At 41.8% G+C, this 15470-nt stretch overlaps 1 protein-coding gene across 8 annotated transcripts in view; it reads right to left on the bottom strand.

The window, feature by feature from the left end:
• The window catches only part of Scyl2 (SCY1 like pseudokinase 2), a 62474-nt gene that overhangs the window by 23225 nt on the left and 23779 nt on the right, over positions 1-15470 (bottom strand). For all 8 annotated transcript variants that reach the window (XM_006979824.4, XM_006979823.3, XM_076554603.1 and 5 more), the window contains exons 5-10: positions 14283-14432; positions 13032-13253; positions 12208-12324; positions 11204-11329; positions 9841-10017; positions 929-1051 (exon numbers count right to left, since the gene is read on the bottom strand). In XM_006979824.4, the coding sequence (XP_006979886.3) occupies positions 929-1051; positions 9841-10017; positions 11204-11329; positions 12208-12324; positions 13032-13253; positions 14283-14432 (915 nt within the window). The remainder of the gene's footprint in view (positions 1-928; positions 1052-9840; positions 10018-11203; positions 11330-12207; positions 12325-13031; positions 13254-14282; positions 14433-15470) is intronic.

A 15470-nucleotide genomic window follows, 5' to 3' on the forward strand; every position in this document is an offset into this window, starting at 1 on the left:
AACTAGCTCTGCACGGTTTTGTTTTCCCTTGAGACACGGTCTTTATGTAGCCCAGGCTGGCCTCAGTTTGCCACCCTCCTGCTTTTGCCTAAGTACTGGGATTACAGGCCAGATTACAGGCTAGCACCCCCACTTGTACAGGGCTGTAACTCCAGAAAGCTGAAAAGTAAGGCAAGTACAGCTTCCACGTGTCCTATGTTTAATTACGAGGGGAAAAATTCAACCTCACACTCTTGAGTAAACTTGGAGAAAGAGAGAAATGCATCAAAAACGTGACTGAAGTACATGGTATGCAAGGCAGTACAAACCTACAATCCCAGCCACAGTGTTTTTGAGACAAGATATCATGTAGCCTAAGCTAGCCTTGAATTCCTGGTCTTTTTGCCTCTACATCTCAAGTGCTGGGATTACAAGTATACGCTGCTACACTGAACTCCAACTTTTTTTTTCTTTTTTAATCACGTGCATGTGTGCCGGAATGTGGGTTCATGCCTTTGTGAATGCAGGTGCCAGGGAGTCCAGAACAAAGTACTGGAGCTGGAGTTACAGGCAGTTGTGAGCAGCCTGACATGGGTGCTGGGAACCGAACTCATGTTCTCTGTAAGGTGAGTGGGGTGGCACACATCTTTAATCCTAGCATTTAGGAGAAGGGAGCAGCTGGAGGGAGCTCTGTGAACGAGCCCAGCCTGAGCTACACAATAAGACATCTCCAAACACCAGCACCTACTGCTAGCATCTCTGCAGCCCCGCCTACTCTTTAGTTAGAAGTCAGTCTACAGGAGTAACAGTGCATCAGCAGGGCAGTCCAATGAACACATTCACTACTGAGCACACACACAACATGAAGATTGAATTCTGTGATATGCCTTACTATCTCTTTCTCCTACCTTGAGACCATCATGAAGGAAAGACAAACCAGGTACTGTACCTGGATCTGAATGGAAGGAGCCTCCAGGGCTCTGTAGACCATGGGCAGGACACTGTTCTTTATCTCATCGGGAGGGGTTTTTGTTAGGAGCAAATCCATTTTTTGTAGAAAAATTAACAAAATCTGTGTGAGAAAAGGGAAGATATATTAAAATCTAGAATCTTTAGAAAATTTAATATATGTCAAAATTGAGTGTTTTCAGAAGAGTAAGTTGTGTATTTTGACACTCACCATGTTGCTAGCCTGAAGGCATGAAAGACAAAAACACACACATCAAGTCTCTTACATTTCTGTAAGTACAACACTTTAAACTGTTTTCAACTTACTCATTTAAATAAAGACTAGCCTCCAACATGTCTACAGTAACACATGACTTCACTACAAGTTTCAACTATCCAGAAAACTACTAGGTTTAAAAAAAATAAAATAAAAGCAAAGTTAGATGTCTCAAAAGGGGAAATTTTATCACTCGGTTTCTCTGCAAGTAAGAAATGAAAAGATCCGTAAGGAAAAATTCTAGAAATAAACATGTTTAATTGTTCCTAATATTTTTTCCTAGCTGCCTCTACATACCTAAATTGTAAATGAACAAACCAAAATACTTAGATGAGATTTTTTTACTCATGTATTTGTATGTGTATGATGGTTTTGCCTGCAATATGTCCGTGTCTACATGCAGGCCAGAAAGCAGTTCTGGAGTTACAGGTGGCTGTGAGCTGTCACGTGGGTGCTGGGAATTGAACCCGGGTCCTCCGGAAGAGGAGCCAGTTCTCAGCTGCTGAGCCACTGCTCCAGGCCCCAGAATACTCAGTTTTGCCAATGCTCAATTAAAAATTTTCAGGAGGGCTTACTAACTGAAAAAATAAGAGGAAAAAGAATACCAAGTCACCTTAGTTTGGTTTCCTGATGCTGTAATAAAAACCATAACCACAGCAACTTAGAAGATAAAGGGTTTATTTGGATCACAATCCCAGGTCCAATGTCTAAGAAGGTCATGGCAGCAGGAACCTGAAGTAGCTAGTGTGGGAGCCCGTTCTGGGGTTCCTCGTGGCTTTACCCAGCAGGTCCGAATAGAGGATGATCAGGACCACGGGCCTGAGTGCAGGTGTCTGAGATGGTCTGCACTTGGCTGTGCTGGGGGAGGAGGTCTTTTGCTCCACCCTTGGCGTCTCTATAAAAACCCTGGACCAGAGACAGTCCGGGCCCGTTGGAATAGGTTCCAGGCCCTCTCGAGGCTATCCTTTATTTTCTATCTGTTTATCTCCACAAGATTCTCCACTATAAATCCTTCTATCTAATATTTCCTGCTGCTCGCACTCAAGAAAACTCTGGGAAGCTGTGGGGGTGGTGGGTAAACGCCCCACAGAATGGCGCTGTGAACAGGGACTAAAGAAAAAAAGGGACTAAAGAAAAAGGGAAAAAAAGGGACTAAAGAAAAAAGGACTAAAGAAAAAAAAAGGGACAAAAAAAGGGGGGACTAAAGACAAATGAACAGGGACTTAAGAAAAAGTAATAGGGACTAAAGATAAAGGAAAATAATAGTTTTATTACAGAGTTTTTGGTGAAAGTGCTGAGTCAGCCCTGCCAGTGGAAAGGCATGCCGGTGTTATGGAATATATATATTTATATATATATATATATATTTTTGGAAAGGCAGGGGTTTTATCCTCGAGAGAAAAGGAAAGCGGACTGGAAGGATGTCCGATGCTGCAGCGAAATTCTCTTCTGTCAAAATTTTCTATCTTCTATCCCTTTCTCAATTTCTATCTGTGAAAAATAAGTAAGGTATAGGGTAGTAATATAGTGTAGGAAAAACTTAGAAGTGTAAGATTGTGTAGGAATAAGTAAGGCAACTAGACAGAAAAACTCGTCAATTTTCTAACTTTGGGGGCTTTGAAAGCAAACTCGGGAAAAAAATCTTTCTTTGGGCTTTACGGGAAGTAAAAAAGCTCTTTGAGCTTATGGGGAAGAAAGTTTCCTATGGAAGCTTTTGACCTGGGGACAGCTGAAATGCTAAGTCCAAGCGGCAGGAGAAAATAATTTCTCCCTGAGGCAAAAATGGGGGTGTTAGAAGTCAAAGTTTAAAGTTGGGAAGTTTTGGGAAAAGTTGGTCTTTCTCCTGGGGGGAAAAATCTTTCTCTTAAACGCTAAAGCTTTTCTTGGAAAATTTGGGGGAAAAAACTCTCTTAAAAAGCCTTAATCTATCTCTCTTAAGAAACTTAGAAACTAAAGCCTTTCAGAACTTTCTCCCTCAGAAGGACAAAAATTAGAATCACCTGAAGATATTAGTATGGGGACCACCTGTGATTAGCTCTAAGGGAAAACAACAAACCTCTTAAGACAGCAAAACCTCTAAGTTCTTTCAAGCTTTAAAAATCATCCCTGCAATGCAGGAGGCAAGGACAAGTTTCTAAAAACCCCTTCTAAGCTCTGTCTCTTCAAGCTAGTAAAAGACAGTGGGTCAGAGTACCCTGAGGGAAACGCTTGGGAGAGTGTGGGTGAAGAACTACAGAGAGCCCAAAGGGCAGGAAACTTTGAGAAAAGCAAAACAGCCAAGCTTTTCAGTTAGAGCCGAGCTGAGGCAGCAAAGGTTCTGAGTGAGTGTTTCAGAAGGAAAAGGTGCTCCTAATCGTCCAATGCAAAGATTCCCTGAAACTGTTAGCATTGTATCCTCACTTCTGAGCAAAAACCCAGAGGTGACTGGCCAGCGTCTCTGAGTTGGAGTGCATTTCGGGGATACTAGGGTTCCTGCAGTCGTAAACTTCCTGGAGCACAGAGCTGAGGCAGGAAGGTGCAGGACCCAGGGGAAGATTGCTAATGAACAAAGCTAAAGCCGGTGGGAACAGCACAGTTGTCCACTTTCCTACAAGTCCCGGGGTTGATAGGTCCACAACTGCAAAAAGAAATCTGAGAAAAAGCTTTCCTACTAGAGAAAGGACCTTTCTGGGAAAACAGTAAAGCTGAACTGTGTCTGAAGCAGTTGTGCTGCCGAGTCACAATGCTGTCTGGGGAAAGAGCCCGGCCAGGGCAGAACAGAACTATCCAGGAGTAAAGCTTGCTTTTCTGTCAGAGAAAGCATCTCTTTGAGAAAGCTTTGTTTCAACTGACTCCCGATGAGATGAGGGAGTGTAGCCCTAAGGGGTGATTGCCTCTGGCATAAGCTCTGTCCTTGAGCACCCAGACAAGCAAATGCAACCCACTGGGGGACTGGGCCAGGTAAAGGCCTGATGAGGCAAAACACCTGTCCTAATGGGAGTTGAGAAACGGCAAAAACCTCCCTTGTTAGATTTTCAGTCTGTACGCAAACCACACAGACCCCGAAAACAGACAGAAAACCCCTACCTTCAGTAGCAGAGAAAGCCGCCACTGTAGTGTTGGAAACTGTTTCTGGGGTAGAGGGGATAAACTGAGACCAAACTGGATACTGTCTGGGAGAAAGACTCTGAAGAAAGAGGGGACAGATTCCTCCCCAGAAGATGCATGACCTGACAAAGCTGCTAGAGTTTGAGGCAGATTCAGGGGGAGAAAAAAAAAGCCCCTACCTCCAAAGGCAGCTAGCAGAGGTACAGAGCTGCAGACAGATACCTGAAGCTCTGCATCTGGGGGGTAAGGAATAAACAAAATGAGAATAAGATCAGTGGGAGAAAATCTCTGAAGGAGCTATGGAAAAGCTGTTGTAAATGATCTTGTTTTTCACTGACTGGCTAAGACAAACACAAGCCCCGAGGAAAGTTGCTATCAGAAATGCCAGCCTCAATGCCGGCTAACGAGGCAGGTGTGGTTCTGATCCGGGGCCAGTGTCTGGTGAAGTTGAAACACCTGTTGAAGCCAGCTGAGGAGAGACCAGAAACCTCCCAATGTGCCATAGCTGAAAATGTAAAATGTTTGTTCAAATCTCCCATTGCAAAAGCAAATAACTTTGTTCAAACCTCCCGGGCAAGAATTTGTAAGCAAGTCTGGTAAAAGAGAACCAGTTGACTCTCAAACCCGATAAGAACTATGGGAAATGATATATGGGACTGATATTATTATGGACTGATATAAGGGAAATGCATTCTGGGAAATGTAGTTTTTCCGCTAAAGATGGCGACATTGCCCTGAAACACTTGTCAGCTCTAAGCTTAAAATACAGCTTTTAAAAATAAGGAGGAAAATCGTCTAAGGGTTTAAGTGTCAGTTCCGATGAAAAATTGAAAGGATACGGAACTAGGTGCTTCTCGGTTTGGGGCTCCATTGGTAAAATGCCTTATTTACCCTAATAGCTGTGAAAAGTTTTTATGGTAGTTGGATGACAAAAAGCTACCTCTAAGAGCAAACAAGTCACTTTAAAATCCTTAAAATATCACCTAATAGCTGTGCAGTTTTTGGTGAAGAGCTTTACAGAAGCTAAATACAGTAATTTCACCCTCAGCGTAAAGTTTTTCAGTAGAACAAACCAAAAGTACTGCTGTGATAGAAACGTTTCTTTGAATTGAAGTTCTTAGGGGAGCTATTATGAATTTGGGTGAAGGGACAATCTCTAGTTAAAAACTGTCTACCGCTGACAGTGCATCTCTGCCAGTCCGGAACGGCTGAGAGAACTCGCAACTTTGGAGTGTGGCGTTGTCCTGAGAATGTTACAATCCCCTAGCAACAAGTATCACAACTCTATAATGACAACAATCACTAAATCCCAGTGCTTTATAACAAAGCTAACTATAAACTGTAAACTTTAGAAATGATGTACGTACTTCCTGTCTAGTTAAGAGAATCTTTATAATAGAGATGGTGATAATAATTAAGAGTAAGAAGTAGAAAAATGAAAATAAGATATGTGAGTTTGTAGAAATTCTGTCTTATTATATCTGTTAAGAAATCTTTAGGTGTTTGCTAAGTTAGATATATGCTAATGGTAGCCTATATAAGTTTGTAAAATAGATCTATAGAGTTCCTTTAAGAATATAAGCTTGTAAGAAGTATCTAAGGTAGTCTTAAGACATGTAGTAATAAGCTTGTAAGATGCTAGTTGTAAATGTAAGTTTAAATAAGAAATAAGATGGAATGAATATAAGTATATAAGAATTAATAGGAAATATATTTGCTAAAGTAGTTCTATAAAGTATAAATAAGTAGATGTTAATATGTGAGTTTTGTAAAAATGTGTAATGTTGAGTGAGTTTATGCTTAAGCACATGTTATGTGAGTTTGTAAAGTGTAAATGTTAAGTGTGAGTCTATTCTTAATGTATATGGTGAAAACACCTGAGACACAGGAGATAGTGTCCTAGTAGACTGCAAAGTAGGCAGTCTGAATGGTTTCAAAAGCTCCAGAAGCCGCTAAGAAGCTAAGAATGGCGGATGCCAGAACCAGCACAAGGCATCTGCAGCTGAGATCCATGGAATATCAACGCAGCACAGAAAAACCTGAGCTAACAGCAAAAACTGTGCAGTTTAGAATATTACTATAACTAAAAAGGTCTGTCTGTGAGAACAAAAGCTGCAGAGACGCTTGTTTGAACAAAAATTATTAACTGCAAAAAGTTTTGGTTAAAAAAGTCTCTTCATATTTGGAAGTAAAAACCTGATACCAGAATTTATTTCTTATTTAAACTTTTTGAACTTAAAATGAGATAAAATTACAAAAACATTTTGGTTATGGATTTCTTCAAATTTGGAAGGCTAGTACCAATATTTATCATTTGAATTTTGGTACTTAAATGAAATGAACAATAGAGATTTCATTGCAATGGGACAATTTTGAGCTTACTTATAGTAATGACCTAGGAACAGTTTTCTGGAATTGGGTTAAAAATGGAACTGTTTAAATGAAGAAATGTATTTCTACTTAGAATCAAGATGCAATTTTGTGTATGCATATATGCTTTATTAACTGGAGATTTATGAATTGTTTTGTGGAACTGTTTATGTAAAAATGGAACTGGTTAAACAGAAAAGTTTGGGTTCCTCTAACTAGGTTTGAGACTTTGCTTAAAAATTATAAAGAAAAGGAGGAGCTATGAGATTGAATTATGTTCGCAGAAACCTATTGATATTAATGCACCCTGGCTTTGTGGAATTGAGGAAATGTTTAAGTTTGTGAATACATCGAAGTTTTTCCTATGTTCTGTTAACAAGAAAATTCAAATGACTGAGTTAAAGTTGTAAGACGGAGAAAATTGTTAACTATATATAGCACCATATATGCTAATTCTAATGGTTCTGTTAAGAGTTTGCTTTGAGTTGTAAGATTGAGAGAATTGTGACTATGTATAGCAATATTTATGTTAACCTGTTAATGGTAATGATGAAGCTAAGGGATTCTTTAAGTTTGTAGTTGCCTTAAGAGTTTTGGTTTAGAAAGGGCTTGAGGCAGCTAAGACTGCTGTGGTCACCTTGGACCTAATTCAAAAGAGTAATGCCATCTATATCATCCTCTACTCCCATACTGGGAGGTGTAACAGCTATGGAGATTGCTGTAAGCCATTAATAGTTATTTTTTTATATATTAAGAAGGGGGGACCTGTGGGAGCCCGTTCTGGGGTTCCTCGTGGCTTTACCCAGCAGGTCCAAATAGAGGATGATCAGGACCACGGGCCTGAGTGCAGGTGTCTGAGATGGTCTGCACTTGGCTGTGCTGGGGGAGGAGGTCTTTTGCTCCACCCCTTGGCGTCTCTATAAAAACCCTGGACCAGAGACAGTCCGGCCCCGTTGGAATAGGTTCCAGGCCCTCTCGAGGCTATCCTTTATTTTCTATCTGTTTATCTCCGCAAGATTCTCCACTATAAATCCTTCTATCTAATATTTCCTGCTGCTCGCACTCAAGAAAACTCTGGGAAGCTGTGGGGGTGGTGGGTAAACGCCCCACAAGCTAGTCAGTCAGTCAGTCAGTCAGTCAGACAGACAGACAGACAGACAGACAGACAGACAGACACACACACACACACACACACACACACACACACACACACACACACACACACACACACTGCTTGCCAGTGGCTCAGCTTTCCCCTTTTCATTTGGCACAGGACATTCGGACGCACAGACACATATAGACAGAGACAGACAGAGAGACAGACAGACAGAGACAGACACACTGCTTGCCAGTGGCTCAGCTCTCCCCTTTTCATTTGGCACAGGACATAGCCCATGAAATGTTGCTGTTGCCCACATAAGCACAGCCCCAGGAGAACCTGATCTGCCAACTGTCACAGTGAGAGTCTCTTCTCGGAGAGTCCACACAGTATCCGACCAACCACAAACTTTACCATCATAAAAAGAATGGGGTCAAATGGGGACTGAGATCATGCGTCTTTGGATTGTACCACGACTGATGAACAATTTAGGTAGTGTAATGCCACCAACTTTTCCTCGCGACACCGTGACAACCGAAGGGAGCCCTGCTTTAAAGCTTATGCCTCTGCCCTGTGACTTTTCCCTGGTTCGGAGGAACACCCCCACAGCCTGCCTTCTAGAGTCCCCTCTTTAAGGAAGAGAAACTGGGGGAGAACCACAAGAAGAACCAGCAGCAGGCCTCGTAGCAGACCTTTAATCCCAGCACTCAGGAGGCAGAGGCAGGGGAGTGTTTGAGGTTAGCCTGGGCTACATAGTGTCAAGTGAGTCAGAGCTACGTGGTGAACCCCATCTCAAAACAGGGGGACAGGAATAGCTGGGGGATGGAAGAGGAGGATCGCTCAAAGGCATGCTGCTCAAAGGCATCCTGATGATATTTAACACCTTACATGTTCATTTAAAAAAATAAAGACAAATGCTGCGTTTTCAAGGAAGATCTACAAAGCATCACAGCGCCATTGCATCCGAATTAACAGCTGATGACTAAGCTACCATCACCCAGCAGCGCAAACACCTAATGGTATTTAGTATCTGCCCACAACTCGACACTTCAGAAATGTGGACAGCAACAGCTTTCCCATGATAATGACTAATACGTATTCTAGAAAGGAGATAAACCCATATCCAAATCCAGGTATGCAATCCCACTGTTCTTAAACTTAAGACAACATCTGACAAATATATACTGTAATAAAACCTATATAATTTATTTCACTTACACATACACATTACATATAGAATTTGCATTTTTCACATGGATACACAGATTTTATATATATACATACACATACACACACACACATATTCCTAGAGGAAAGTTTATTAGCAAAAAAATAAAGAGAAACAACTGAAACAAATCATCTGCCAATTCACTACTGGAATAGCAAACCAAATAAAAACATCTAAAACTAGAAACATATTTTTCCAACTGCTATCTTTCAATTAGGAACTATGTAACACATGCACAATTTGATTACAATTTATTTTCTAAGAATGAAAGCCACAGACACTCATTTGCTAAGTTTAATTATCTTAGCAATGATTCAAATGTATGCCAAGTAACTTTCTGTCTAGTGAAAAAAACTTATACTTACCTCAATTTTTTTAATCATTTAAAATTTTAATTTATTTTTATCTGATGTATATGGGTGTTACGCCTGAATTTATATCTGTGTCTGGCTCCCAGAATCCAGACTTCGATCCACTAGGACAGGAGTTACAGATGGTGTGAACTACCATGTGGGTGCTGGGAACTGAGCCAGGTCCTCCGAGACAGCAGCCAGTGCTCTTAAGTGCTAACCCATTTCTCTAGCCCCTACTTACTCAGTTTTTATTTGTTTTGTTGAGATTAGGTTTCTCTGTGTAGTCGTGGCTGTCCTGGAACTCACTCTGTAGACCAGGCTGGCCTCGAACTCAGAGATCCGCCTGCCTCTGCCTCCCGAGTGCTGGGTGAGATTAAAGGTGTGCGCCACCACCGCCTGGCAACTTAATTTTCAAAAGCTCAAAAGGTCACCGATTTGTTTTTAGTGGTGGTAGTTCTCACTAGAACTGTATGAACATTCAGAAGTACTCACAACATACCTGGATTGGCTCCTGCTGTTTAAATACAGGACCAAGTTCAGGTAGAATTAATTTGACATACTCTTCTTTGGTGCATTCTTCAGCAATCAGTAAAACATTAGGCAGAACAAAGGGGACCATATCCGGGTTTACAAACTCTGAAGTCAAAGCAGGCAAAATTCTCTGCACGATGACACGCTGAAAGGGGAAATAGAAACTTCTAAAACAAACGTATTTCAGAATTTCAGTATTTACACTGCAGTGTGAAGTGGCCATCAAGTTCATGGCTGAAACAAACATTTTTAGAGAAAAAATAAGAGTCTGTTGCTAGTTACAATAAAACAGCACAGGCTTGCACTATCAGGAGAAAAACGGGATACATGATCATCCTTCCACCATTAGCAAATCCCTAACTAGTGTCCACTGACAGTGTTTCTCCTCTTAATCCTGCCATCACTACTGATTCCTATCACCTAGCTAATAGCGTTATCCTGACTTTCTGTCAATTCACAGATGGCAACCCTGCCTCTGTTTAGTCTAATGGCCTCGGGAGGAATGACGACACTTTTCTGTTCACTCTCCAAAGAGCCTACGTAAAGGGTAGACAGCCAATGGCTGCGACTGGGGAAGCTTTGATTAGTCAGGAATTCATAGTTTTACCATAGCGCCCTCCTTAGCATTCATCGACTATGGTTTCTTTTAAAGATGGGGTCTCACTACGTAGTCTGGCTGGCCTAGAACTCAGAGACCCACTGCCCTGCCTCCCAGGTGCTGGGAGTGAAGATAAAGGCGTGCGCTACCAGACCTGGCCTCATCACTGTCTTTAATAAGAGTTTGCATTCATTGTTTAGTAAGTCAGAGAACCAGTGAAGGAACTGGGGAGGTCTGAACCGGGGAGGTTTGCACCAACACCAATGCATCCCTAACTGCGGATGAGGCAGTGGGCTCCACTGGCGGTGTTTACAGTTTCCATCTTTATGGACACGGAATGTCCAGCGCAGGTAGCCTTAACGCAGGCAACATCCTAATTTTTTTGTTCTGTTTTGTTTTTTGAGACAGGGTTTCACTGTTTAGTTTTGGTACCTGTCCATCTCGCTTTGGAGACCAGGCTGGCCTTGAACTCACAGAGATCCGCCTGCCTCTGCCTCCTGAGTGCTGGGATTAAAGGCGTGCGCCACCACCGCTGGCTAGCATCCTAATTTTTTAAATCCTATTTATTTTTGTACCATAACTAAGCTTTGGCTTTAGTTTGTAGTATGTTACTGTCATTTATGTAGCTCAGGTAAAGTTGTTTTATGTCTTTGGAAGAGTGGTTTATAGAAAATCACATAAACATTAAATAAAAATCTCCCAAGTAAAAAAAAAAAAATATTTGGTAACAAACCTTGGGCAGCTTTGGTAGAACCTTTGGCAATCCTTTGAAGAACTGTGATTTCTGAAGATTATCTCTTTGGAATAAGGTATCAAAATATTGAAGTGTGACTGCACCAACATCATCAAAAAAGGGAATCTAAAAATATGGACATCACTTATTTTGATAAATATTCAGTTAAAATTACTCATATCTAAAATGTCTACAACAAAGTGAAAAAATATTCAAAAACATTCAGCAATATTCTAAATATTACATTAAAAAAATTCTAACTAGAAAACTCCAAATAAGTAACTTTTCAAATTCAAATCAGCAGTACCTGTGAGTCAGCTGAGCAGTAACATTATTTGTAAATACTGAAATTTCAAACAGCTTGAGAACTGAGTCTGGGAAGATGGCTCCCCAGTTAAGAGCATGCATTGCCTTCCCAAGGATACGAGTTAAATTCCCAGAATAAACATCAGGCAACTTTTGAATTCATACACACACCCCTTCACAGGGGGAGGGAGGGGGGACACCACACACACACACCTTCACACGGACACACACACCCACACCTTCACACAGGCAGGCAGACACACACACACACACACACACACACACACACACACACACGGACAGACGGACGAACACACGGACAGACGGACGAACACACACACACATAGATACACCATTAAAAATAAATAAACTGTTTAAAATAAAATACCTTGGAAGCATGAGGAGTACTAGTTATCTGCTAAGTTAAAGACTATGCTTTGACTTCTCTGGGCATCCAGAATGTCTGCCTCTCCAATTGTGAGTATCAGGATTTCTGTGCATTTAAAATCTTAGTTTTCTTCACAACTATGTGCATCAATTATTTAGCTATTTCACGCTAAAAGCTCAAGTTTTAGTGCATTCAAGAACCCAGCCAGCATCTAAGGACCAAGTGACGCGGAGTCCGTCTCTCCTACGTCGTCGTTGTCTTCCATTCTCAGTCTCCGCCCACCGTCCACTACGAACCTAGCTGTACTCACCTTTGTCATCTGATCTGCGTCGGGCCTTACAGTCGGAGTGACATTTAGCAACAGTTTCACGTGATCTCGAACTTCCTCGGGTATACTTGTAAGGGAGCTAGATCCTAAACGACTCAACTATTCAAAAGAGAAAAACACATGAGCACAGACGTTCTCCTCAGTCAGTCTGTTGACTGCACAAACACTAACTCTTCTTCCAAAATAGCTAAAAACGTCTTTAATACTGGAAAGTATTTCCACTGCTAAAGTAAGATGGGCAGCATTTTAGATTCTCTAGAAAATGCCATGATGAAAGTTGTAATGACCAGCTTTCAGAAACCTTTACAGAAATTATTTTTCCTGAATTGATTTTACACAAAGTACTTTTAGGAAGGTTCTGCAGACGCCATCTCCTACACAGGAATCCGCGAGATCGAGCCAGTCAGCACTCCAGCATGTGGAAGGAGGACTCCTACACCCTCACCCGTCTCCCAGGAGCCACAGCTGCTGCTGGGAGAGGGAAGTCTGTTCTAGGGATGGCCCCTGACATGTCTGTAACATGCCTGTAACATGCCAATGGATGAGCATGTACCCTTGAGTACATGGGCAGCACAAACCAAACTTGATGGGTTACTAAAAATCAAAAAAGGAGGAACATGAGTTGTGAGGACAGTTGGGAAGATGGGGTGGATCTGGGAAGATTCAGGGGAAGGAAAGGAATGAATATGATCAAAATCTATGAAATTCTTAAAAAATTAATAAATATATTTTTAAGAATTTTCTGTCTGTATTTTAGAAAAAAAAAAGCTGAGGAAACATGTAAACAAGTACTGATAGAGAAATACCTGATCCAACTGTCTACTGAAACTCTTGTAAATATCTTGCTTGTTGACTTCAAATATAGGTTTTCCTTTATTAAAGACAGCATACATAACAGTTCCTAAAGAATACATATCACTGGCTGTCTCACAGCTCACGGAGAGGATGTATTCGGGAGCCAAGTATTCAGGATTTGGAAGACACAATGATGGTAAGTTTGGGTCCCACTCTTTACAAGGAAACTTGGGCTGTAAGAAGACAGAAACAGGATGACAAGGTCAGAATGTCAAGCGAAGGCTTTACTATTTTTAAATTTGCATTGACCGGCCAGGTGTGGTGGTGAAGCCTTGAGTCCCAGCACTCAGGAAGCAGTGGCAGGTGGATCTCTTGAGTTCAAGGCCAGCTTAGCCTATAGAGTGAGTTCCAAGACAGCCAGGGCTATACAGAGAAACCCTGTTTCAAAAAATAAACAACAACAAAAATCTGTATTGAGTCAAGCAAGTGAAAATGCCACTACCACCTTTAACTCTAAAATTCCCAAATCACCAAATCCAGAAAATGCATCCGATAAACACCTAAGCTGTAACAGGAGCCCTGTCCCACTCGATGTCGTAAGGAACCAATCAACGCAGGGCATGGCTGCCTAAAGCAGTGTTTCTAAGTGTGAATGGACAGGTGCCCTGAATCCCTGGGAAACCAGTGCTTGGGGGCAGAGAAGTGGGGCCCCCATCCCAGCTGCACACTCAGCACCCACCTAAAGGCACTGTCCCCATACCACACTGAGTTACTGTCAGGTTAAATAAGTAAACGCTGGAACCTTAGAAAATAAAAGGAGATGAGAACAAACAGAATGTGATCTATGCACGTGTGTATTGCCAAAGGTCAAATTCAACCAATTTCTTAAATTAATAAAATACTTCAATAAATGTCAGCACATAATCACCGTTATTGCCTCTGTGATCCCTGAGGAAGATCCCATATTCTCACAAACAGGCACCTGGTGTTAAGAGTTACAACATCAGTTTGTATATTTAGATTTCTAAGGAAGAAGTTCCTGTTTAACTAAGTCGACTGCTCGAGACAGCTACAGAATTAATCATCTGGAGAATACTCTCAGGCACAACCAACCCCAGGAGTTCTCTCTAGAGTTAGACGTACCAGTACACCATCATCGAGTCTCACACTCTACCAGACTGCCTGACATGTTCTAGTTCGTTGCAGAGCCTACCACAGATTTCCAGGATTTAAAACAAATCCAACAGTAAAGCCATCATTACCTCTTGTTCAGAAGGATTGCTTGATGACACACAAAAATCAAAACCCATTATTTTCCAGGCTCCACTTTTATTCAAAATTATGTTTTCAGGAGTAACGTTCCCATGGACCATTTTCACACTGCTATGCAGAAACGACAAGCCTTCAGAAACCTGCAGTGAAAAACAAACAAAACTACTCTGAAAAAAATGACTTTACATCGAACAAGACCTGCCGGCTCCCCAGCAAGTTTTCACAAGTCAGCTAGCAACCAAACTCGTGAGGGCAATCTTGCAACAAAACTCAAGTGCAACCATCTATTAAGAAGTTCCTTTTCTAGCTGGGTGTGGTGGTACACACCTTTAATCCCAGCACTCTGGGAGGCAGAGGCAGGTGGATCTCCGAGTTCAAGACCAGTCTGGTCTACAGAGTGAGTTCCAGGACAGCCAGGGTTACAGAGAAATCGGTCTCAAAAAAAAAGGGGGGGGGGGAGAGTTCCATTTTATAATAACAGAAAGAGAAGTTTCTGCTGCCTAAATTCATTCATTTCTGGAGTTCGAAACATAAGAATTCTCATTTAGTTACAGATGGTTACTATTTTTGTGCAGTTACACTTTATTTTTAAAATCCAACTTTTCTAAGTAGTAAGTACTATGCTTAGTTTTTAAATGTTTACTGTGCACCCACTGTCCCACTGATTAAATGTAATGTCTGTGTGAAGCTGACTATGGAGTCCGGTAAACAAACAGAAGGCTGTCTGTACAGGAAGGTCTGGCCAGGGAGTGCTCTCAGACTTCCAAGAAACCTCTGTCCCCGTCTTTCTCCTAGTCACTTTTTCCGGTCTCTTTTCCTGGCTCCTCGATTCTATCCCCCAGGTGTTTCTTTAGGGCTCTCACGTTTGCATCACCCACCTGCTGACTGTTCCCAGCGGACCTCGCTGGGCCACTGTTCACGTCTAGACTTCGGTACCTGACCACTTTCTTCCCCCTCCACCCACCTGCTGACTGTTCCCAGCGGACCTCGCTGGGCCTCCGTTCACGTCTAGACTTCGGTACCTGACCACTTTCTCCCCCCTCCACTCTCCTGTAATCCTGACTCTCAGAGCAACCCGAAGCTGAGTTTCTACCCCAAACTTAGTTCACTTCTCCTAGAATGCTTTCCATACTAGTTAATGCTCACTTGTTTTTCTATTTGCTAAGGACAAAAGCCCG

Source organism: Peromyscus maniculatus, chromosome 18, assembly GCF_049852395.1.
Source record: "Peromyscus maniculatus bairdii isolate BWxNUB_F1_BW_parent chromosome 18, HU_Pman_BW_mat_3.1, whole genome shotgun sequence".
Classification (NCBI taxonomy): Eukaryota; Metazoa; Chordata; class Mammalia; order Rodentia; family Cricetidae; genus Peromyscus; species Peromyscus maniculatus.